The sequence below is a fragment of the Cajanus cajan genome, chromosome 2, assembly GCF_000230855.2.
Source record: "Cajanus cajan strain Asha chromosome 2, NIPB_CcT2T_4, whole genome shotgun sequence".
NCBI lineage: Eukaryota > Viridiplantae > Streptophyta > Magnoliopsida > Fabales > Fabaceae > Cajanus > Cajanus cajan.
This window is the reverse complement of record NC_138518.1, coordinates 23,340,319-23,363,940: the sequence shown is the minus strand read 5'-3', so window position 1 is coordinate 23,363,940 and position 23,622 is coordinate 23,340,319. Positions and strand designations below refer to the sequence as shown.

At 30.7% G+C, this 23,622-nt stretch overlaps 2 protein-coding genes across 7 annotated transcripts; both read left to right on the top strand.

Annotated features, from left to right (window-relative positions):
- Window positions 1–1,190: 1,190 nt before the first annotated feature.
- Window positions 1,191–11,905, top strand: LOC114916958 (uncharacterized). Of its 6 annotated transcripts, none has more exons than XM_083068039.1 (11): window positions 1,191–3,529; window positions 3,655–3,710; window positions 4,401–4,430; window positions 5,449–5,508; window positions 5,648–7,858; window positions 7,940–8,280; window positions 8,381–8,480; window positions 9,338–9,434; window positions 9,531–9,605; window positions 9,699–9,931; window positions 11,269–11,905. In XM_083068039.1, exon 5 carries the CDS (start codon window positions 5,661–5,663, stop codon window positions 6,873–6,875), a length of 1,215 nt encoding a protein of 404 aa, XP_082924165.1. In that variant the 5' UTR covers window positions 1,191–3,529; window positions 3,655–3,710; window positions 4,401–4,430; window positions 5,449–5,508; window positions 5,648–5,660; the 3' UTR covers window positions 6,876–7,858; window positions 7,940–8,280; window positions 8,381–8,480; window positions 9,338–9,434; window positions 9,531–9,605; window positions 9,699–9,931; window positions 11,269–11,905. The 6 variants fall into 6 exon arrangements, 4 of the variants coding, with proteins under 4 accessions (XP_082924165.1, XP_082924164.1, XP_082924166.1 ...); XM_083068038.1 differs by having other exon boundaries at window positions 3,655–3,808; XM_083068040.1 differs by lacking the exon at window positions 9,699–9,931 and having other exon boundaries at window positions 3,655–3,808.
- A 2,406-nt stretch (window positions 11,906–14,311) lies between these two features.
- On the top strand, window positions 14,312–17,618 carry LOC109814981 (uncharacterized). Its single transcript, XM_083068037.1, has 7 exons — window positions 14,312–14,733; window positions 15,112–15,153; window positions 15,673–15,755; window positions 15,854–15,956; window positions 16,321–16,534; window positions 17,000–17,094; window positions 17,190–17,618. The coding sequence occupies exons 1-7, from the start codon at window positions 14,589–14,591 to the stop codon at window positions 17,441–17,443; spliced, it is 936 nt and encodes a 311-aa protein (XP_082924163.1). The 5' UTR covers window positions 14,312–14,588; the 3' UTR covers window positions 17,444–17,618.
- The last annotated feature ends 6,004 nt before the right edge of the window (window positions 17,619–23,622 follow it).

Below are 23,622 nucleotides of genomic sequence, written 5' to 3'. Positions count from 1 at the left end.
TTTTTCTCAAACTAACGAGACATATAATTTTAATAAACTGAAAAGAATGATAAAAAATAATGGATAAAAAATTCTCAATAATACTCATTATGGTGAAAATTGACTTGGTATAAAGTCCAACAAAAAAATGAATAATATAATAATCGAAAACAAGTCGTTGAATATGTCATAAAATGAAAAAAAAAAAAAAATTGCATTTAATTAGAAGTAATTCAATTCACCCCAACATTATTTTTCCGTGGTTAACAATTTAAGGACTTTATCACTACAGATTTTTTTTATATTTTTTTTACCTTAGAAATTATAATGAAAATAGATGAAGAGTTATGTGACTATATAAAAACCTTTGATGATGACGAAGCGGAGATGATACTCTGAATCAATAATGTCTTTCTCTGCCGCTACCTATTGATACAATTTCAAAAAACAATCAATTAGTGGAAGGAGTTTTTTTTATTCTTCTTTGTAAGAAAAGAGTAAAGTAAAGAACTATTCTTATTTCTTAAATGATTACGAGACTTCGAAAAAGTATTCAGGAAATGGTAAAAGGAGGAAAAAAGAAAAGCAAATAAATAACACTATCAAGAAAAATCAAAATCCTCCCTCAAGTGGTGCATTGTTTCATCAAATGGTAAAGAAAAGAAAATAAATAACAATATCAAGAAAAGAAAAGAAAAAGAAACCACAAGTGGTGCATTGTTTCATCAAATAGAAACAAATTGGAGAGACCATAAAGAACGTTGATGATGATGTGGAATGTGACACTCCTTATCTCACACACATATATTCAATAATATATAAAATAATAAATCTAAAATTTACCTCAATTATTAATTGAAACGATTCGTAAAAGACATTTTATTCAAATTTAAAAGTAAAAAACTAAACCAAATAAATTGTTGTTATAAGTTTAAGCACTTTGTAAAAAATGTTTATAAAATAAACAAATTAAAATATACAATTCAAATAAAATAGAAATAATTTCTATGTTAAAATCTCCAATGTTACATTCTATTAGAGTTATCCCATCAATTAAACTCTACCAAAATTCAAAATCATCTACATACATAAATCGTGACAAAACAAAAAAAAAAAGGAGAGTGAGAATATATTCCATGTATCAATAATTAATAGCAATAAAATTAATAAGCATTTATTAGCATTCTGACACTTCCATATATCACATGGATTCACATTTTAAATTTCACAATTCACATCACATCTAAGTTTTACATAGAATTTTCAAATCACCTATCACAATCCACATATTCCCTAATATCATGGAACACAATAATATCACATTTTCTAAAACTTCATTTCAATCAACAACAAACCAAGTTCTAAATTTGCTATTTAAATGAAACTTTTTTTTGAGAGCTAATTAAATAAAACTAAATCATGAAAATTGAACAATTCATAATACTATCCATAAATGTCTCTAGGGTATAACATATCAATCATGAGTTGCACATAATAAAAAAATGCTTCAAAGATAATAAATTTAAATAGTATGTTAACCTTATCTCTTGCATAGCCTATTGTTAAAATCCTAACCTAATTTTCTTATAATTCGAATTTGAATTTATAAAGATATTTAACTACTAATATCTTATATAATTAGTTATAATATATTATCCCTTAAGTAACTAAATAGAAAATCTTTTAAAAAATAAATACAGAATTATCAAAGCAATTAAATCAAGAATGTATCTTTAAAAATAATAGATAAATAAACTATTATCTTAAAATATCTCTCAAAATATATTATTATCGTAATTAATTATTTTAAAAAATCTTTTACATAAATACTTAAGATAATACCTTTTTAAATAAAATAAATTTTAAATCCTTATTTTCCTTCAAATGCATAAGATAATATCTATTCAAATGGTATAATTTTGAAATATTTATTTTTCTTATCTTAAAACATTCTTATCTATAAAATCTCTAAAATAACTAAAATCATAATATCTAATTAAAATGTATTAAAACATATAAAATATATTTACATACCTATTAATTAATATAATAAATAATTTCACAAATATTTCTTTAATTAATAAAAATATTTATAATTATTTAAAAAAATCTTTAATATAATTAAAAACCTATTTAGTTAATTAAAATATCTCTTTAATATTTTTAGAAAATCTAGAATGCTACATAAAGATGGCACAATCCAACTCGCTTGATTGAAGAGGCTTAGTTGATGCGTTATAGGAAGGGGAGGTATGATATTTATTTATTTCAAGGTTTCAAATGTGGCGTAGAGGAAAAGGCAAAGGTTTAAATTACTTTCCTCAACTGCCTCCAATTAAAAAAGAATTCACTTTGTTAAGATATTTTACATTAGAATAAAATTTTAAGAATTAAAAAATAAAATTTATAGATCTACATAGATCAAATGAATATCTAATAAATGGATAGTTATTTTAACCATTAACGGTTTCAGTTTCGTCAGTTTAATTTTAATTAAAATTTAAAGTAAGTCTGTTTAAATAGTTTTATTAGATTTTTTAGTTGGCTTAATAAATAATTCTTACCAAATACAGAACATCAATTGCGACTGTTGATGCATATTAGATTGCATGGAATGCGTCAACTAATGGATGTTTCTCATTTAAGCCTGCATATGATTGATTACTTATGTGTCCCTTCTTCATCCTCTTCTACTGTTCTCTTCAATGATATTTGGAGATGGCATGGGCTTGAGGAAATTTGGACATTCCTATGGAGGGTTGTGCATAATAGTTTTATGACGAATGATTATAGAGTAAGGTGTGGGCTAGCCTTTGAATCTGTATGCACAATCTGTCACTTTGCATACACTACAAAAAAAAAATAACTTGTGCCTACAGACACTTTTACCTATAGACCTGAATTAGTGTAGGTAAAACTAAAAAAAAAATTTACCTACAAATGTTTAATGTAGGTATAACTCAAAAATCTATATCCACTTTTATTTGGTGTAGACAAAACTCAATACAACTTAAAGTTCTTCTACCAACAAATTGTCAATGTAGGTAAAAGCCTTCAAAGACTTATGCCTACTACTATTTTAGGTAGGTAAAAAATTTACAAAATTTATACCTACAGTTATTTAATATAAATAAAAATCCATGTAAAAAAAATAAATAATTATATATAAAACTAATTAATTTCATAAAAAATCAATATCAATACAAAATATATATAATTAAAAATTAGAATTAAATAACCAATCTTTAAAAAATAAATAATTAATAAATTAAATAAAAATGCATCAAATCATTCCTCCGCACCCAAAATAAATAATTTCATTGAAAAGTTTATATATATACGGCAGTGAGCCCAAAACGCACCCATTCCTCCGCACCCCTCGCTCGTGTCCATTCTGAGTCTCAAATCATGTCTCCATTCTAAGTCTCGAATCATGCCTCCGTTCTAAGTCTCAACAACCTTCAAATGCTCCTTCAATATTGTTTATTCACAAGTTTCTTCATCATGAATTTACATATCTCCTACAGCTTATTTGTTTCTTCTAATCTAGGTTTTTGGCTCATATAATCCCAAGTCCTCTACTTCATTGCGCTTTACTTTCGAATTTTATCTCGTACTCTTTTTCTTCTTGATTCTAATGTAGGATTTGTTTATTGGTACTGAGTTTGCTAACAGATGTCGAAGAAGCACTCATAGATCTCGTATTCGAACGTTCACCAGTTTGTCAATAAGTATTTTATATCTTCTCACTCTTGGATTCCTCCTCTGCATATTACAATTGGATTCCTCCTCTGTATATAGGGAAGCTGCCTGCAATCACGAAAAAATTGTATGAATTTAAGTAATCTCAGCATATAGTTTGTATAGGAAACATAAAATATAGTTACGGGCAGAAATACTCACAGTCAATGTACAGAATTTGTCCTAAGTACCACGAAGACTTTTTTTTACACAAGTAATTATCACCATTAATCAGCTGTAGTTGCTAGGACACCTCTTAGCCTTATTCAAAGAGTGATTGGTAAGATTCTCCACTAAATGAGTATTCTTTGAGTGAACTTGTGGAATGCATGATTTGGTGTTCTGATAGCATTTTTGAGGTTAGAGAGTGAGTTGCTAGGGCTCCTCCTTGTCTCATTCAAAGAGTGGTTGTAAAGATTCTCTCTATTAAATGGGTAGTTTCTGAGTGCACTTATGGATTGCATGATTTCGCATTCTGCAAAGTTGTCTCATTGTTGGTATTTAACTGATGACAGTTTAAAACTTCCCTTGGTTGGTTAATGCAATTTTGTCTGTGGGTAGTCAATTTCATTCACGTCTTTCGTTGCAACTCTCTTTTTAATTCCTGGTTGAAGATTTTTACATTTTTTCCTGGAATTTGATTGTTTTATTGGTTTTTGAAATCTTGGTTTTGAATACAGGCTGATATGAGAAGGCAGAGGAAAAAATAGGTGTGTAATATATCTGCTCTTTTTTTGACAAGTTAATTTGCATGTTCTTGTATATTTGATCTGGTATACTTGAATCTGTCATGTAATGACATGTCTTCATATTCCATTATAGTTTTATTTTTAATAAATGTGGATTTAATTTGTAGACAGAAGCTTAAACTTGAGATTAAAAATGAAAAATGTCGAAAATTCCAGCTTAATGATGTTATCAAACATCAAGCCCTGATAAAACCTGGTTTAATTCTATAATTATTTCAATAAAACCTTCTAGTTTGTGTCCAAACATCAAGCTCTGATGCAGTCATTGACGGGCTCAATTCACGCAGCGTAATTCTTTTCTTTCTCGTGGTACCAGTTATTATATTTATTAGTTTTTCTTTTTATTTTCCTCTCTTAATCAATTTTCTCCTTTATCTACATCTCAATTTTTTTAAGAGTGTTTCGTACATAATTTAAAATCATGGCATCCCCAGTCCCCACAAATCTTAATCAGATTCTCTGCAGCATTAATTTCTCAATAGTAAAAATCTGGACCGTGTATTATATATAATCTTGATTTATGTGCAACGATGAATTAAAGGTTAAGATTTGGTTGCATGCATGCTGCACGGAGACTTAGAAGCACACAATCTCTACTACTATAAATAATTGATTTTTAAAAAATGAAAAGAGTAATTATGTTTCCAAAATTGGAGTGAAGGGTTAATTTTATGATAATGTAATCATAAATTAAAAGAAGAGTGCAGTGCAAGTTACCTGTCCCAAAACAGCCTGTGGCACTTTATTGCGGAGAGCCTCTTCGAGTTCCTTGCCCAAGGGCAATACAATGATACAATGACTAGAGACTCCAATCCCTCAAAAGAGAATGTACAATACAAATCTATATCAGTTTTGCAATTCTTTTATAATTGATCCACTTGAAATAAAAAAGATTAATTAATTACTTTTTAATTTTATAGTATTATTTCTGCCAATAAGATCTTCCGGGCTCACTTTTAAAGATTAATCTACATTGCAGCTTGATCACTAGGTATATATGAGTTTTTCAACTTAATCTACATTGCAGCTTGATCACTAGGTATATACGAATCTATATCACTTTTATTCTATTATTATTTTTTAGCTTGTTAAAAATTCAAGAGAAAATAGTATATATGAGTTTTTTATGTCATTCTATCACTAGTTTATTGAGGCCATTTCACTCAATTTTTTTCCAGTTTATTGTATCAAATGGATAAGAGTTGGATACATGACAACTCTCTAAATAAAGAGAAGTACATTAGAGGGATTCTAAATTTTCTTGATTTTTCCTTTGCTAAATCTTCCAAGGATGGAAAAATTTTATGTCCTTGTACTAAATGTGTCAATTGCAAGTTGCGCTCTCGAATGGATGTTTATGAGCACATAATATGTAATGGATTTCTAAAAGGATATGTTACTTGGATCTTTCATGGTGAGCAAGTTGGTTCTTCTAGTTCTCTAGAAACATCTCAATTAGAAGGGGAGTTTGATCATGATATGGATATGTTGATTCACGATGCATTCGAGATGCATGCAATTAATGAAAGTGATGATACAAATGTAAACATGGAGAATGGAGATTCTAGAGCGTTCATGAATGAACCCAATATTCAACAATCTGCAGAAGGTAATAATTCAGATAAGCTTTATCAGTTATTAAAGGAGGCAGAGCAAAAACTTTATCTTGGTTGTAAAAAATTCACAACATTGTCATTCATTGTTCACTTGTATCACTTAAAGTGCCTCAATGGGTGGACTGACAAAAGTTTTACAATGTTGTTAGAGTTATTAAGTGATGCCTTACCAAAAGAAAATACTTTACCCAAATCATTTTATGATACAAAGAAGATTATTTCCGGGTTGGGTCTATCATATGAAAAAATTCATGCTTGTCCTAATGATTGTATATTCTATAGGAGGGATTTGGCTAATGTTGAAAATTGCCCAAAATGTAAGTTATCAAGATGGAAACACAACTTTGATGATGTTGAATGTAGAAAAAAGATACTAGCAAAGATTCTTCGTTGGTTTCCTCTTATACCAAGACTCCAAAGACTTTTTCTATCATCAAAAATAGCTTCTTTTATGACATGGCACGAGGATGGTCGAACTAAAGATGGACTTCTAAGACATCCAGCTGATTCATTTTCTTGGAAGGATTTTGATCACCAATATCCTGATTTTTCTTGTGACCCTCGTAACATTCGATTGGGTTTGGCTTCTGATGGATTTAATCCTTTCAAAACTATGAAGATTCCCCATAGTACTTGGCCTATTATATTGATTCCATATAATCTTCCCCCATGGATGTGGATGAAGCAACCAAATTTTATACTCTCATTGATTATTCCAGGTCCAAAAGGTCCAGGTTATAACCTGGATGTTTATATGCAGCCTCTTGTAGAAGAATTAAAAGAATTATGAGAAGTTGGGGTGAAAACTTTTGATGCATGTAAAAAAGAGTCATTCCAAATGCATGTTGCAGTCATGTGGACTATTAATGATTTTCCTGCATATGCAAACCTATCTTGTTGGAGTATTAAGGGTCAATATGCTTGTCTGTGTTGTGGTTTGGAAACTACCTCTAAGTGGTTGTATAACATTAAAAACTTTTGTTATATGTGTCATTGTCGTTGGTTAGAGCCTAATCATAAATGGAGATATAATAAAAGAGATTTTGATGGAACCCAAGAATTTAGAGCTCCACCTGACCTACCTAGTGGAACTTTTGTTCTAAGACAAATGGAAGATCGTGGAATTGGGAGTTGGTCACCATGGAAACAGAAAAGTATTTTGTTCACATTGCCTTATTGGCAACATAATATTTTACGTCATAATCTTGATGTGATGCACATTGAAAAAAATGTTTGTGATAATATTATTGGAACGTTGTTGCATTTAGGAAGAAAATCAAAGGATAATGATAATGCACGTTATGATCTCGTTGACATGAACATAAGAAGTCAACTACATCCAAAGATACATCCAAGTAATGGTAAGAAATATTTTCCTAGAGCTTGTTACCAGATGACTTCAAAGGAGAAAGAAGAATTTTTGGAAGTGCTAAAAGCAATAAAAGCTCCTGATGAATATTTGGTCTCAAAAGTTATGATTGTCATCTTTTAATGCAAGTGTTTCTTCCTATAGCTATGAAAGGTTGTTTGCCTGACAAAGTGAATTTAGCTATATGTGATCTTTGTCATTTTTTCAAAGAGTTGTGTGGCAAGGTGCTCAATGAGCATAATTTAGAGAACTTGGAGCATCAAATGGCTCAAACATTATGTCAATTAGAAATGATTTTTCCACCATCTTTTTTTCACTATCATGGTACATTTTACAATCCATTTGGCATATGAGGCAAGAGTTGCAGGTCCTCTACATTATCGATGGATGTATCCTATTGAAAGGTATTATTATTTTTTAATTAGTTAATAACATGCTAGAGTTATAAAGCAAAATAAAATTATCTTATTTTGTATATTTTTTAGGTTCCTTTTCACTTTAAAGTCATTTGTTCATAATCGAGCACATCCAGAAGGATTTATTGCATAGGGATATTTAGCTCATGAATGCTTGATATTTTGTTCAAGATATTTATCCGGAGTGGAAACTTATTTTAATCGATCTATTCGAAATGATGATTCTTATTTTGTGGGAAATCCAAGTGTTTTAAATCCTAGAGGTAGACCATTGGGAAGAAAGAGACAAGTTGGGTTCAACATGAAGAAACGAAAAAAAAAACTTCTAGAATTTCTCTTGATAAAGTAACATTGCTACAAGCGCATAGATATGTTCTTTTTAATAGCAATAATATTGACCTTTTTCAGAGGTAATACAATTTCTTTCATGTTTATATTTAGTTATTGAATCTTGATATAATACCTTTCTACTAATTATGATGCATTCTCTTTCTAATTCTTTTTACATAGAGAACACACTAGTCTTATCAAGAGACGAAATCATCGACTATCTCCATATGAAGTTGACAAAATTCATAGTCAAACATTTCCTGATTGGTTCCGTGAACGAGTAAGTGTAATAGGTTACATAGTTGGAAATAGAGTTAAATTTTTCATTAGTTTTAAATTTGTGACCATTTGAAACAAAATTGTGGTAGGTTGCACGATTGGAAAAGCAAGGTAGCATTCTAGTGACAAATGATATCAATTGGTTAGCATGTGACCCACTAGAAATAGTGAGAAGATATAGTGGATATATTGTTAATGGAGTTAGATTCCATATAAAGAAGCGTGAAAGATGCTTAAAGACTCAAAATAGTGGCATTGTTGTTACTGTTAAGACAAAAAGTTATGCTAGTTCAAGAGATAAACACCCTATAGAAGGCGAAATCAACTATTATGGTGCGCTAACCAATATAATTCAATTGGATTATTCAGGAAGATATAAGGTTGTACTTTTCAATTGGGTTGATATAAATAGGGGCTGCAAAATTGATAATTTTGGCATGACATTAGTAAATTTCAATTATTTGCAACATATAGGGAATGATGTTTGTGATGATCCATTTGTTTTTGCATCTCAAGTTAAGAAAGTATTCTATGTGGAGAAAAAAAGAGAAGATGGTTGGCTTGTTGCTGTGCATGCTAAAATTAGAGATGTATACGATTTGGGTGGTTAAGAGTTCAATGTAACAAATCAAGGGAATGAACAAGTCATACAAGAGATAAATGATAATGATTTGATTAGACCAGAAGTTGATGATGATGATGATATCATTGAATTTACAAGAGCCATGAAGAAAACTTCTTTTAAATTTTTTAGTCGTTTTAAATTCCAAACTTACTTGTATTAAACAATTTATAGAGTATATCTACTTTTATTTTAACTAATTAACAGTGTTGTCATCTCGCATTTTCTTGTCATAGGCATTTTGATTTGTAACAAGTACTATGGGGAAGCGTAGAAAGTTGAATACTACACGAAATAATCACCCTATTATTGAAGAAAATACACAATTTGGAGGTATAAAAATTTTATCAGCTTAAATTATTTTATTTTATATAAATTGTTTATGATAGAGTCTAACGGTGTTAAGTTTTAATCATTGATTGTATTTAGAACAACAAATATAAGAAGAAAATGACATTGAGACTTATACATCTTTTGACAGTGCAAGTGAAAGTTCAAGTAAAGGTAAGTATAACTTTTAGCCTTTTTAACAATGCAAGTATATACATTTTTCTTGACATATATTGGATAATATGCCATATATTTGTGTTAATTTAGGTGAAAAGAAGACTAGAGGTTATACACATATGTTAGATGTGTGGGACATGCCAGATGGAGAATTCATACTTGTTGAAGTAGATCCTTTGGGTAATCCCATGGGTTGGGAAGGGAAAACTTTATTAAATGCAATAGGGAGCTTGGTAAGGAGACATCAATGTGCTCCTATCAATTATCTTAGCTAGAAGGACATGCTTGAGGACTATATTGTTAATATGCTTGAATTGATTCAGGTCTAGTATAAAATTTATAACTTCTATTTCCTTTTATTTTTTGTAAAAGTTATGTATGTAATAAGTCTAACATGTTTTTTTGTTAATGATACGTAGAGTAAATTTCAATTTGTTCTTGAATTGACTGAACAAGCAAAGGAAGTACTAAAGGATAACATGAGTATGAAGTGAAGGCAATTTAAGTATGATTTGAAATCAAAAGGATATGATAAGAGTCAAACTGAGTTAATTAAATTCAAATAATTAAATTTTTGATACTTCATATTGACAATAATCTTTTTTTTCTTTTATATTATTATAATGTTATGTGTGATTGGATGAATAGAAGGCTTATATACACACATATATATATATATATATAAGCCTTCTACTATGTCTCATCTAAAAACAAGTGGTGCAGGTGGTATTACCTGCATTGCAGTGTTTGTTTAGGACTAGTCAAAGGATGAATAATATGTATGTGTCTTTGTTTGTTTCTTAGACTGTTGTTATTTTTTTGTATGTTTTTCTTAAAACCCATGACCATAAGCTTTCATTGTTAAATATGAATGTCATGATTTTAAGTATTTTTTAAAAGTTTTTTTTAGCATTTATCTGTATATGGTGTAAATTATTCAATCTGTATATAAAAAATAGTGACCATCTTGCTATGTGCTATATACTATTCTATCATTTTTTAGGTTGCCCGCTATGTGCTATTATCTGATATTGATAACTATGTTTGGAAGAGATTTTTTTTGTCTGTTGCAGAAACTTGTGATAGTTGTTGTCTTACAATAGAAGAGCTCTCGAGGCTTTATATCTAATATTATGAGATGGAAAATAGAACAGGGTTGGTTGTGCTGTAGTTTGGTTTGCAAAACTTTGCAGGTTGCACTTATTTCATCCGTTGTCATTATTAGAATATGAAATTTCCCAAACTGAGTTAAATTCCTGTGTAAGTGTACCAAACTAGGAAGTTAAGTATATAAGGACTTTTCAACAACCAGGAAAAGAGAATAAGGAAGAAAATGGGGTTTTATCTGTCTATGATATCAATATTTCCATATTTTAGTTATTAGATTTGAAAGGTTCGTTTAGAATGTCTTTCATATTGCTTGAATGTTTGTCAACTTATATTTGTCTTGCACAACGTCTCAAATGCTAACTAGATGCAGCCATAACCTGTTGTTGGCATAAAATGATGAATTTGTTCAATATTTGATTCATCAAGGTAGTTTATTCTGTGTGGATTTTCTTGGTACGCCATTGCTATATTTTGAGTTGTGTTGGCTGATGAAATATTATTGTCCATATTTAACCTGCTGTGAATTGTGATTATATGTTGAATTGAACAGATTTTTAGCACTTTCTTGCACTCGGAGTATGGAGGTCCTGGTACACTCTTGGTCCTTCCTTTCGTTGACATGGTTGATGCCATAAATGAACGAGGATTGCCTGGTGGGCCACAAGCTGCACAAGTGGCATCTTTCATATATTTTTTAGGATTGGTGAAGGATTTACATGCAGTGGATCAACATAGATGGAAATACTTACAAGATGACATTTATCAATGCAATATGTTTTCCTTTTTTATTTCTAATTAGCAACTTTAGCATCATGAATTTGTCATTTTTTTAACGTAGTTTGGATACTTATATGTCTAACTCTATGAACAATGATACTTGAAATATAATACAAACATGATGTTTAGAATAACATGATAACAATTACTGGTTGTTGACACTGATATAGAATCTCCATATTAGACTAGTATGTGAATAAGTCATCTACTTATCTTTTCCTTTTTTTTTATGTTTTGTATATATAGTTTTTATTATTTAATGAAATTTAGCAAGAACAAAATATTAAATTAAATATATCAGTTAATGAAATTTGACTTTTTTTTATACTTTAATGTCATTTTTTGGATACAAGATAATAATAAAATTTGAACTACACTTCATATAGAGTACACATATTCTCTATAAGAGATATTATATATATATATATATATATATATATATATATAAGCACAATAATAATAATAAATAAAATAAAAAATACTTTTACCTATAGTCGGAGCATGTAAGAATAAGTTAATGACTTTTACCTAGAGTCAAAACATGTAAGTACAACTTAATGGTGTTTACCTATAGTAGGGAGTGTAAATATAAGTCAATGACTTTTTCCCACGCATATTACAAATTGTAGGTAGCTCTTATAGTCACAGTCAAATGTAATTGTAGGTAAAATTATGTCTGTAGGTAAAACTTATAGTGATAGGCTATTAGTTATAGCTATATGCCCCCTCAAAATTGACAACTTCAATGTCTGTAGGTCAAAGTCCATGATACCTTTACTTATGGAATTTAGATTTTTAGTGACATTTTTTGTGTGTAGGCATAAGTCATTTTTCTTGTAGTGATATGAACATATTTTCTATGTGCTTTACGTGACTGAATAGGGGCTAAAGACGTTTGGTAAATATCACAGGGGGACACATCCCTAAGAACTTCTTTATTTACTCGATTTAGGTATGGATACTCGAAAACCAACATGGGGCAAGGTGCTTGAACAATTAGAGAATTTATTTTATAGTTACATCTGATTCCATTTGACACATGATGAATAGGTTAGTCTTTGATTACACTCGAAGAAATCTTACCTAGCAAACAAAGGAAATAGAGGCACGTGCAACAAAAATTTCCAATTCTAGCTTTCGTACAAGATCTATTATTCTCCCTACTTCATATGGTCGAGGTAGTGCTCTCATTAGATGGTCTATACCCCCTAAAGGGCACTAGAAATTGAATATGGACAGAGCCATGGCTGGGGATGGTGTCGCTTATGGAGGAGTTATTAGGATGCAAGCTTCGCTCGTGTTCAGTGGTACAGGAAAAATTATAAGGTTTCTACCACATGCTCAAGCTCTTTAGTGACAAAAGTATTCAAGGAAGTTTTCTAGTAGAATCCGACTGTATGTTAGTAGTTAGTTTCCACAACGAAGGATGTCACCGAGGTTACCCTCTCTATAGACTAGTCAGTATGATTAAAAGAATGGGGGATTAGCTACAAGGGATTCCATGCTCCCATATTTATAAGTAAGCAAATCAAGTTGTAGATAGTTTTGCAAAACATGGTCTAACTATGACACAACTCATAAATCTTTTTCAATTTTGCCTCATTGTTCTCAAATACCACTCTCAATTGATTTTAGCAGTTTCTTTCTTCTTCTTTTTTTGTGATTTTAATTTAAACGTTTAGTCTCTATCTATTATAAAAAAAAAATTAAAACAAAAATTTATCATGTAAAATCATTAATTTATCATTGACAGTTAACTTAAAATGTTGACTATTAATATGTCATGTCAATTATCGACGTGACACGTTATATCACTATCATTTATATGTTATATCAACAATTCACGTTAATGATGAATATGTTATATCAGTTGTTAATATGACATGTCAACGGTTACCTATATTATTAATAAAAATGAGATACTTTTTTGATGTATATATTATGTTGATCGTTTCACCTTTTTATTTTCAAAATACCCTTTTTTTTATTTAGTTTTTAGGCTTAAATATATTTTTAATTTACACAAAATAAGCAAATTTTGATTTTGGTCCTTGTAAAATTTTTTTGTTTATTATCTCTCTAAAAGTTATAACTATTATTTTTAACCCCCATTTTTATGTAATTTTTTAACTACTTATTTGTTCATTAAAAGATTAAATGACCATCTCAAGAGTTATTCAAAATTATTAGTGATACCATATTAGTGTGTAATACTTCTAAAATGTTTCATAAGTTTTTAAAATAAATATTATTTATATATCTTAAAATTATCATCATGGATCAAAAATAGTAATTTTAGATTTTAAAAAAATAAAAATAAAAAAAAATTTACAGGATCCAAAATCAAAATTTACCATTTTATAAAGACAACAAATATTTTATAAAAACCAAAAACAATATTTTCAAATTTTATAAAGACAAAAAACAAAAAAAAAATATATATATATATAAGAACCAAAATCAAATCTCACTCATTTTATATAACTAAAAACAGATTTAAATTTAATTTTAATTATCTTGTTTCTCTAATTATCTATAAACCCATTTTTTAAACTTCTCACTCTTTAATAACTATTTAAACTGTTTGCCCTCTCTAATTGTCATAGTATCTTATTTCAATTATTTTTTTAAAAACAAAATACACCGACACACACAAGTGTTTTTTTACACTATAGTGTATAATGATTGCATTAGGCTCTTTAAACTTTTTATGTTAGTGATTGATACGACAATGCCATATTAAAATAGAAAAACAGCAACAATAATAGACACTATAAATTATGGTGAGTCATCTTATAATTATTTTATATTTTTTTTTCCTCCTGTGGTGTAAGGTAACAAGTTCCAAATTCTTTCGCACAGCATAGACCGTATTGTCTCCATGTTTCTCAAGGCCCTGAGCTGACATAATAGTAAAATACAAAAGCATCATAATTCACAAGTCACAGCCTGTTCAAGTTTTGTTCTTTACTCCTTTTCTTAATCATTCAGAGTTGTGCTCAAATCGACTAACACGAACTGTTTTGAAGAGTAGACAGGCAGAGAAAGAGAGAGAGACATCAAAATATTCGTTTTTCTTTTGCTTGAAAGAAAATGAGTGTTTCTTTGAGTGTGATGACCTTCAATCTCCACGATGATGATCAGGGTCAAGAGAGTTGTAATTCATGGGACAAAAGAAGGGACTTGTGTTTAAGCGTTATCACCAGTTACTCACCCATCATCCTCTGTACCCAACAAGGTTGGAACATGATCATAGTTTTTCTCTACACGCTCCTCTCCCACGATCTTGATTGTTAGATGGGTTAAGGTTGCTTTGTGGGGTTTTCTTTGAATTTTGTTTTGGTTTCTTGATCCTTCTGGATGAACCTGGTTTTCAATATTCAGTTAATGCTTTAATTTGGAGATTATCGTATTTGTGTAACAATGTTTTAGCTTGCTCGTTTCTTTTATCCATACAAATACTTGATCTGTGTTCTTTTTTTCCCCTTATATTTTAAATTATGTTTTACTTTTGCAGTGATGACATGTTATCAGTTTTTGCCTTTGCTAATCTTATTAATCTGATTTTAGTTTATTATTGATTTCTTTCTCTGCTTTTACTTGAATCCGGATTCAGGAGTGAAAACGCAATTGGATTTTCTCCAGCAGGGCTTGTCAGGTATTTGCTTGCTTTTTCACAAGCATTTTCTGTCTCAAATGTATGTGGCAATAAGGAATATATGTTGCTAGCAATGAAGAAAATATTCAATAATGCTGCCATTAGGATGTGCATATGTAAATGCCCGCATCATATACAATTGGATTATGTTAAAATGGGTGTATACTGTATAGTTTCATTAAAAAATGTCAATGTACGGTAGAGAAACTATACATGCTATTGATAAATGGGTCCTCTCATGAGTGTTAGTGAGCTTTATCAGGATGTTACTTATGTTGAAGTGCTAGCTTGTTCAAATAACAATCTTGAGTACCTAGATGAATATCAATAGTCATGGCTGTCTATTTCATGTTTCTGGAATTAATTCTGTGTATTTCTGGCATTTTTATTATTTCCTAGTTAACTTAATTCTTTCTTTTGTATATAAATACGACATTTATGTTCCATGTTGGATTTCAAGCTACTCTAATAACTGGCATCTGAATGTTGTGCTTCTTCTTCTTTAATAAAAATAATCAGGTTATGATCAGTTTGGCATATCACGAAAAGGGCCCCAAGACACTACTGATGAGCATTGCACCATCTTCTATAATAAAGAAAAGGTATTAGATAGTTTGAGTACTAATAGTATAATTCTTTTGAATTTAACATGTTGCAGAAAAAAGTTAATTGCTAGGTGTTATTCATTTCTTAAATGAAGGTGGAGCTTGTGGAAGGAGGAACATTTTGGTTGTCTGAGTCTCCATCTGTACCCGGAAGCATGTCATGGGGTGCTGAATTTCCATGCATTGCAACATGGGCTATATCCTTGTTTGTGATTCAAGACATACTTAGATAAACTTCTTCTGAAGTACTCCTAAGAAGAAAAATAGAACGAAAAAGTCAAATAAGTTTTCTTAAAAACTAAAATTAACTTATGTATAAGTAAATTTGTAAAAACTCTCTCATATTGTTTTTTCAAAAATTTATTTTTAACGTGTGTATCATAAGTTTAACCTATAGAAAAGTTTATTTCTGTTCTTTTTTTCCTCTTAGAAATACTTCCGGAGGTTTTCCAAACAGACTTAGAAAGCTAATGCAGACTTCATATGCATTCAATATTTATTTTTAAAATACTTAGTTGGGCAATTCTTTGGGATCATTTGGTTCTTTGACGTGATGTCCACACATTTCAACTTAAAGGGGTTGAACCCCCAGGGTTTTCATTTCAGATAGTTAATACAAACATGGATAAGTTCAGCTCTCGAGCCCGCAGAAAAAGTGCTTTACTCACATGGCAGCACATTGCATCCTTACCCCCTAGGCTGCCAGTGGTGTACTGTGGAGGATTCAACACACAAAAGGAATCAACTACTGGACGCTTTCTTCTTGGAAGATCGAGGTCTTTCCTTATTACTTAAGTTTCACTTGAATGTTAGTGTATATTAGGGTTAAAACACATTGGGTCCTTGACATGTCGCTAGCACTTTAATCCCTAAAAGTAACAAAATTCTAAATAAGTCTTTGAAATTTTAGTTATTTCATATAGGTCCATAAAAGTAACTATTTATTATCATTTACCATGATATTATAATTTTAGTCACATGTTTTTTTTTCAATTTTTTTCTTGAATTTTAATACTTTGAAGAACCAAAGTGTCAGCGAGATGCACTTTCAAGAGCTTGAATAGTGATTTACACTTTATTTCATGTTACTTACTAGGAACTCAAAGTTCATATTTCTAGGATAAGTATTGCTTTATGCTATGAGGTGATTCATTTGAGATGTATGGATAAGTAGTGCTTCGTGTAACTATCTATCTATGCATTTAATGGAGTTGATAGTAGTTTACTTTTGTTGATTGCAGAGAGCATGGTGTAGTAGGGGACATGTGGGATGCATGGCCTTGTGCCCATGTGAGGAAGAATGTATCCCTAATCCGCACTTATCATGGATTCAAGGGTACTATTATGCTTCTTTTACACTTTGATTGAGAATTATTATACTACTAGTACTGGTCTATTGTGTCATTATTCAGTGTTATCTGATGTGGTTAGGTAACAAACAAGGAACTCTTGAAATCTTAGAGTTAATTTTTAGAGCCCTTTGCCTCTGTTGGGATCGCCAAACACAGGATCTTCACATTGATTGGGTCCTTTTCAGAGGTAGATCTCTGATTCCAGCTTCATGTGAAGTGGTTAATGATAACATTGATGGGTGTTATCCATCCTCCCATTATCCTATATTTGCTGAGTTTATGCTTCCCCACACAGTAAGGATGCTGGAGCCACCTGTCCAAGAAGATAACTAAAATTCTATTTTTCTATTAATTTTTGGTTCCCCTTCTCCCTTGAGTAATTATTAGCAATGTGTAATGTGTTTCTTACATGTGGAGATATTGTGGCTGTTTCCAACTTTCCATCATGAATGTCTTCTCATTAACAAACACAATTCAATTAGTTTGTCAATTTTAAGTTATTTGTGCTGTTTCTTTGTCTAATCAGATTTTTTTTATTATTTATTTTAATATGATTTGATATTTATGAATCTGAGCAGTGATCAATTTATAATGTGGATAAATGACATAAAAGTGTGTTATACTTTGTTAAACTCCCTTCTGATTTCCCCCCCAAAGTAAAGTGTTTGAATTCTCGAATGAAGCAATTGGTACAACACTATCCCTGAAGGGTGGGGGCTCTTAATAAGGCTGCAACCTCATGTGGTGATACTAAGTACACACTACAGGTACGGATACCAGATTGTTAAACTGGTCAAGAGCAACTCATGTCACGTGAGCATATAAGATTCTTTTCTTTTCTTTTCAAGTATCAAATCAACCTCGGAATGAATGTGTTGCTCTTCTCAAATGGTTTTTATGTCATTAAGCCCTCAGCAATAGTAATCATATTCCCATGACCCCTTAACTTAAGGGGGTTTGACATTCCACATGGTCAGCACATTAATTAAAGATGGGACATAAGATGGTAAAGCAACACTACAAAGACTAGATTAATGCTTAGAAGAATTACCTCCTAATGGATGGAAGAAGGTTAAATTCTTTGTAAATCATTATGTTTTTCAAGAAAGGAGGATTCTGATCACGGAGTCATAAGTAATAAGTGGGGATGGGAAAAAATTCCATTCCTGTACAATTCAAGGTTATTAATCTCGGATGGTTGAAAGTCAAAAATCCGCCATATACATATTTAAAAAAGTGATAAATATAAAATAATAATTAAGAGAAATTGAAAATATAATAAAGAATATATATATATATATATATATATATATATGGGGAATGTTAATATACTCCCACCTATTTTTTAGTGGGAGTATGTTAGCAACCTACACTAAAATTTTAGGACAAAAAAATCACTCATTTTTTTGATTTGGTTAATTCGTACAAAGGATATTATAGTAATTTAATTTAATTTTAAATTAACATAAAATATTTTCTCTCTCTTATTAATTTCATTCTTCAATTCATTTATTTTTTCTATTAATTAATTTTATTTGTTCAGAGAGAGAGGGAAGAGACATCATGAAAGATGAGAGAAAAATGAGTTAAAGAAAGAATTTAATAGGAAAGAGATAAGTAAGTAAGAGAAAGAATTTAATAAGAAAGAGAAATGAGTTGGAGAAGAAATTTAATAGGAGAGAGAAATGACTTAGAGAATAAAGTTAATAAAAGAGAGAAAATATTTTATTTTTATTTAAAATTAAATTAAATTAATATAATACCCTTTATACAAATTAATCGAATAAAAAGAAATGAGTAATTTTTTTGTCCTAAAATTTGGGGGTAGGTTGCCAACATTCTCCCACTAAAAAATAGGTAGGAGTATATTAGCATTCCCCTATATATATATATATGAATATAAAAAAGAATTAATAATCATAGTCAAAAGTATTTCAAATGAACAAAAAATAATGTTTCTAAACAAAATTAAAACAATAGAATTAAAAATATAAAACCAAAATAATATTTTTAATAAATAAAATAGACTTAAATAACTTTTTATTTCATATAAACTAGGGTGTTTATTAAATGCCAAATCATCTCAAATTAATGCATTAAAATATGCATCCTAAATGCACTATCACCTATCTAGCACCACCTTAAGCAAATTCTCTAAACATGTATCAAATAAAGATTCAAGTTTAAACTCTAAGGATAGAAGCTGCACAATGGATAGTAATGGAGGCTATTTGTTGATTAAACATCCACCATTATAGCTATATTTGTTGGTGGAGCATATAATATTACGACATTTGTTGTACCTACAATAACAATACTAATTTCTATACATATAGCACACATAATAGAATCATCACAAGTACAATCAAAGTTAATAATGAAAGCTCAACTATACAAATTCATATTCAGATATGAGGTCAATAATCTCACACACAGATATATCAATACCAAATGAATCAATAACAATGCAATCAAGATCATTAATGTCACTCCTCATGGTACACACAGATGAACATACTAATTGTAATTGGTTGATACTAGTAGCCAATTGTTTAATATGTGTTTGCAAATGTTGAGTTGCAACATTAAAGTCTTGCTCAAATAGTTCCATCTTTTCCATCATAAATTACTAGTTGTTTGTATACATTTGGTTTATCATATCCTCAGATGTAACTCCACTACTCTGCATAGGTGGTGGCTACACATAATCCTCCACAGCACACTAGTGATGATTTATCCAGTCAGAATTATACCTTTCATAGTATGGATCGTAATAATGTTGTTGTGGAGGATCATAATGTTGCTATAGTGGTAAATATTGTTAACCAAAGTATGGTTCAAAATATTATTGTTGTAGAGGATCATAATAAGTTCTAATAATGTTACACCAATGACTAATTGTTGGACTAAGGAGGTGAACTCAATCAAAATATGAAAATTCAAAAATATCTAACAATAGAAATAAGTCTAGAATCACAGTTAAAAATAGAAATAAAACTAACAATGTTAAACAAAGAAAAAATAATAAAAGTCAATATAAAAGTAAAAAGTCAACTATAAAGTTAATATCTAACTAAGGAAACCTATAAGATGCAAAACACTATCAAATAAATTTTTAAAAATACAAGACTACTAGAACCTCATTTCATAACAAATTTCCTCTTTTCTGTAATTTTTTGATGATTTTAAAAAATATCAAAAATAGTAAAAAAGAAAATTTGTCTACCTAATGAAATTGGACAATTTTACACCTTACCTTTGGATAAAAAGTTTCAGTCAAAAGCGAAAAATTTCAAAAGTGTTTGTGCGCAAGTGTTACACAACCACAACAAAACTCAAAGCAAATGGATAAAATGTGTTAGTGATGGAAGTGAGAAGGAAAAGTGATGGATGTGCTTCTCCTTAACTCCTCCAAGCCACGGATCTTCTTCTAGGAGTTGTAGACCGAATGAAATGAAGCTCAAAGATGGATGAAGTTGCGGAAATGGAAGAAGGAAGTATCCAAGCTCAAAATCTCAAAGGATTGCTCACTTCAAAGTGAAGGAAAAACTAGGGTTTCCTAAGGTGTTTGAAGGCATTCTCTTAAGGTTCTCTCTTGGAATATTTTCGGTGACTCTTGAGGGAATTTGGCTGAAGATAATTTTCAGAAAATTCTCATATATCAAAAGTGAGTACAATAGGTGAGAGGAGGGAAACATATAGCATCCGAATTTGAGGAGAACACTTGGCGCCACATGATTGGTCACATGTTGGCGCCAAGATTTGAATTCAAATTCAAATTTGAATTCAAACCTTGTGTCACATGCTCATGACCGGTCATGTAGAGCTAAATGAGAGATTAGGTTGAATTTAGAGTGAATTTAGGGTTGCATTTCGGTGTCACACTTGTGCAACCAAGGTGGTGCCAAAAGTGTGACCTAAATGCAACTTAAATTCATCCTAAATTTGACCTAATTTGTCCTAATTCAAATGAACTATTAAACCTCCTTAAACCCTAAACTAATGACCAAAATACAATGGTCTAATGAATACATTCAATAGGAAAAAATACAAGAAGAAGAATGAGCCTAATATTGGGTATCAAAAGCCCAAAGGCCCATGAAGCCCAAAACTAGGCCCAACAAGCCTAAAACCTAAAAATGGTACTCTAAGTGGTCCAAAATACAAGACCAAAATATATGAAACCTATACTAACATTATGTATACAAAACATATGAAAATAGCTATAACAAAATATGGCCCATGAAAAGTTCAACTTGGGCCTTCCAAGGCCCATCGGGCCCATTGGGCCCTGACTGGCCCAAACCTTCAAGTCTAGCCCACTCCTCTTGGCTCCTTCAATATGTCACCTCTTGCCTTCCTAGGCATGATTCCATCATCCCCTCCCTCTTGAAAAGGATTTGTCCTCAAATCACGAAGATGCATGGAATAAGAAACATCACCTACATACACAACAAACCATGTATAAGAGGTGACATGTTTATGATGAGAAAATGGATTATGGATCCTAAGAGGAGTCCTTATATCTATCCTAAGAAAAAATAAACTATCAAAATTAGACTCCCTAAAAATAGAAATAGGCTCCTCTCCTAAGCATAACTTAGAAGTAAAACCTAAGAATGTAATAACACTATGACTAAGACAATGAAAAGAATGATTTTTAAATACTACTATATCTTGCCTAAAGTACCCTAAATGGTAACCTAGGCTTTTCCTACTATACAAAGAAAAAATTACTAGAAAACGTCCTAGACAATTTTGGATTTGATTGTTTGCTAGATGCTCATAATCATATAAACTATATTTATCTTGTAGGGAAGAAATCATATTAAGTTCAAACAAAGAAGAACTTCCCATAAGATCAAACATAGAATATAGATTATTACAATTTAGATCTACTAAACAATGTAAACCCAAAATTGGGTGCTTTATGACATCAAAAGAAATACTTCCTTCCTTGTGCACCTTCAAGGAAGTAGTATAAGGAGTAACACTAGGTATAGTCCACTCCCTCTTCACTATATCTCGAAGTTGAGAAGAATTCTGTGCTTGAAATTTATTTTGTTTTTCATTCTCAACTCTAAGATAAGTGGCAGCATTAGGACAAGAGTCAAAACTTTTATGAATAAAGAGAGTTCTTTTCAAGTCTTGTTTGGTCATAAAATAACTCTCTTTTGTCACAAATGTCTTAGTGGAGTCCCCTTTATCCACACTCTGTCCTTCTTTCTTTTCTTTGTTTCTTTTCTTTTTCATTTGCTTTTGATCCTCAAACACTTGGAGTGGTGTTAAAGGATTAAAAACAATTTCCTTATTTTTATGAATGAAGGATATTTTGTTAGTGAGGCCATCATGTATAGTTTGTTTATCAAATTGCCATGGCCTACCAAGCAAAATATGACAAGCTTCCATAGGGATCACATCACATAAAACTTTATCTTTATAATCCCCTATAGAAAACTTGACCTTCACTTGTTGATTCACCTCCAATTCCTCACCTTCATTGAGCCAATGAAGTTTGTAAGGGTGAGGGTGAGGAATGGTGGTAAGGGCTAACTTGTTAATCAACCTTGTGCTACAACAATTTGAACATGATCCACTATCAACAATGAGAGAACAAGTTCTTTTGGAAACTAAACATCTTGTGTGAAAGATGTTCTCTCTTTGTGATAGTGAAGTGGGACAAGGTTGACTTCCAAGAAGCCTTTTGACCATAAGAAGATCACCATCAACAGGATATAGCTTTTCAATTTGAGGATCTTCCTTACTAGTCTCACTATCACTTGAAGTGGTAGAACTAGATTCATCAAGACTACTATAAATGTCTTGTCCTCTCAAAATCATGACCTTTTTAGTTGGACATTGAGAAGCTATATGGCCTCTCCCAAGACATTTAAAGCATTTGATGTCACTAGTTTTACTACTAGAAGTGACAATATTTTTATCATTTTCTTTTTCTTTTTCTTGACCCTTACTAGAGCTTTTAGAAGAGTCATATTGACCCTCCCTCTTGTAGTCATTCTTGATATAAGAGTTAGCTTGAGTTTTTCCTTTTAAAGAATTTTTCCTTAAATTTTGTTGTTCCACCCTTATACAAAGTTGGACCAAATCATCAAGGTCCCTATAAGGGAGTAACTCAACTCTATCTCTTATATCAAAATTTAGACCACTTAAAAACCTAGCAATGGTCAATCTTTCCTCTTCCCTTATGCCAGCCCTCATGAGATACATCTCCATCTTTTGTCTATACTCCTCAACACTCATATTATTTTGTTGGAGTCTTTGGAGCTTATCCATAAGCTCCCTACTATAATAAGAAGGTATGTGCCTTCTTCTCATAGCACTCCTCAACTCATTCCAATAAGTGATGGGAGGATCATTGTGAAGTCTTCTCTCTCTTTCCAAGGATGTCCACCAATACATGGCTTGTCCTTGAAAAGCTAGGGTGGCCAAAGGAACTTTTCTTTCCTCACCTACTTGATGACAAGTGAAGATTTGCTCCACTTTCATCTCCC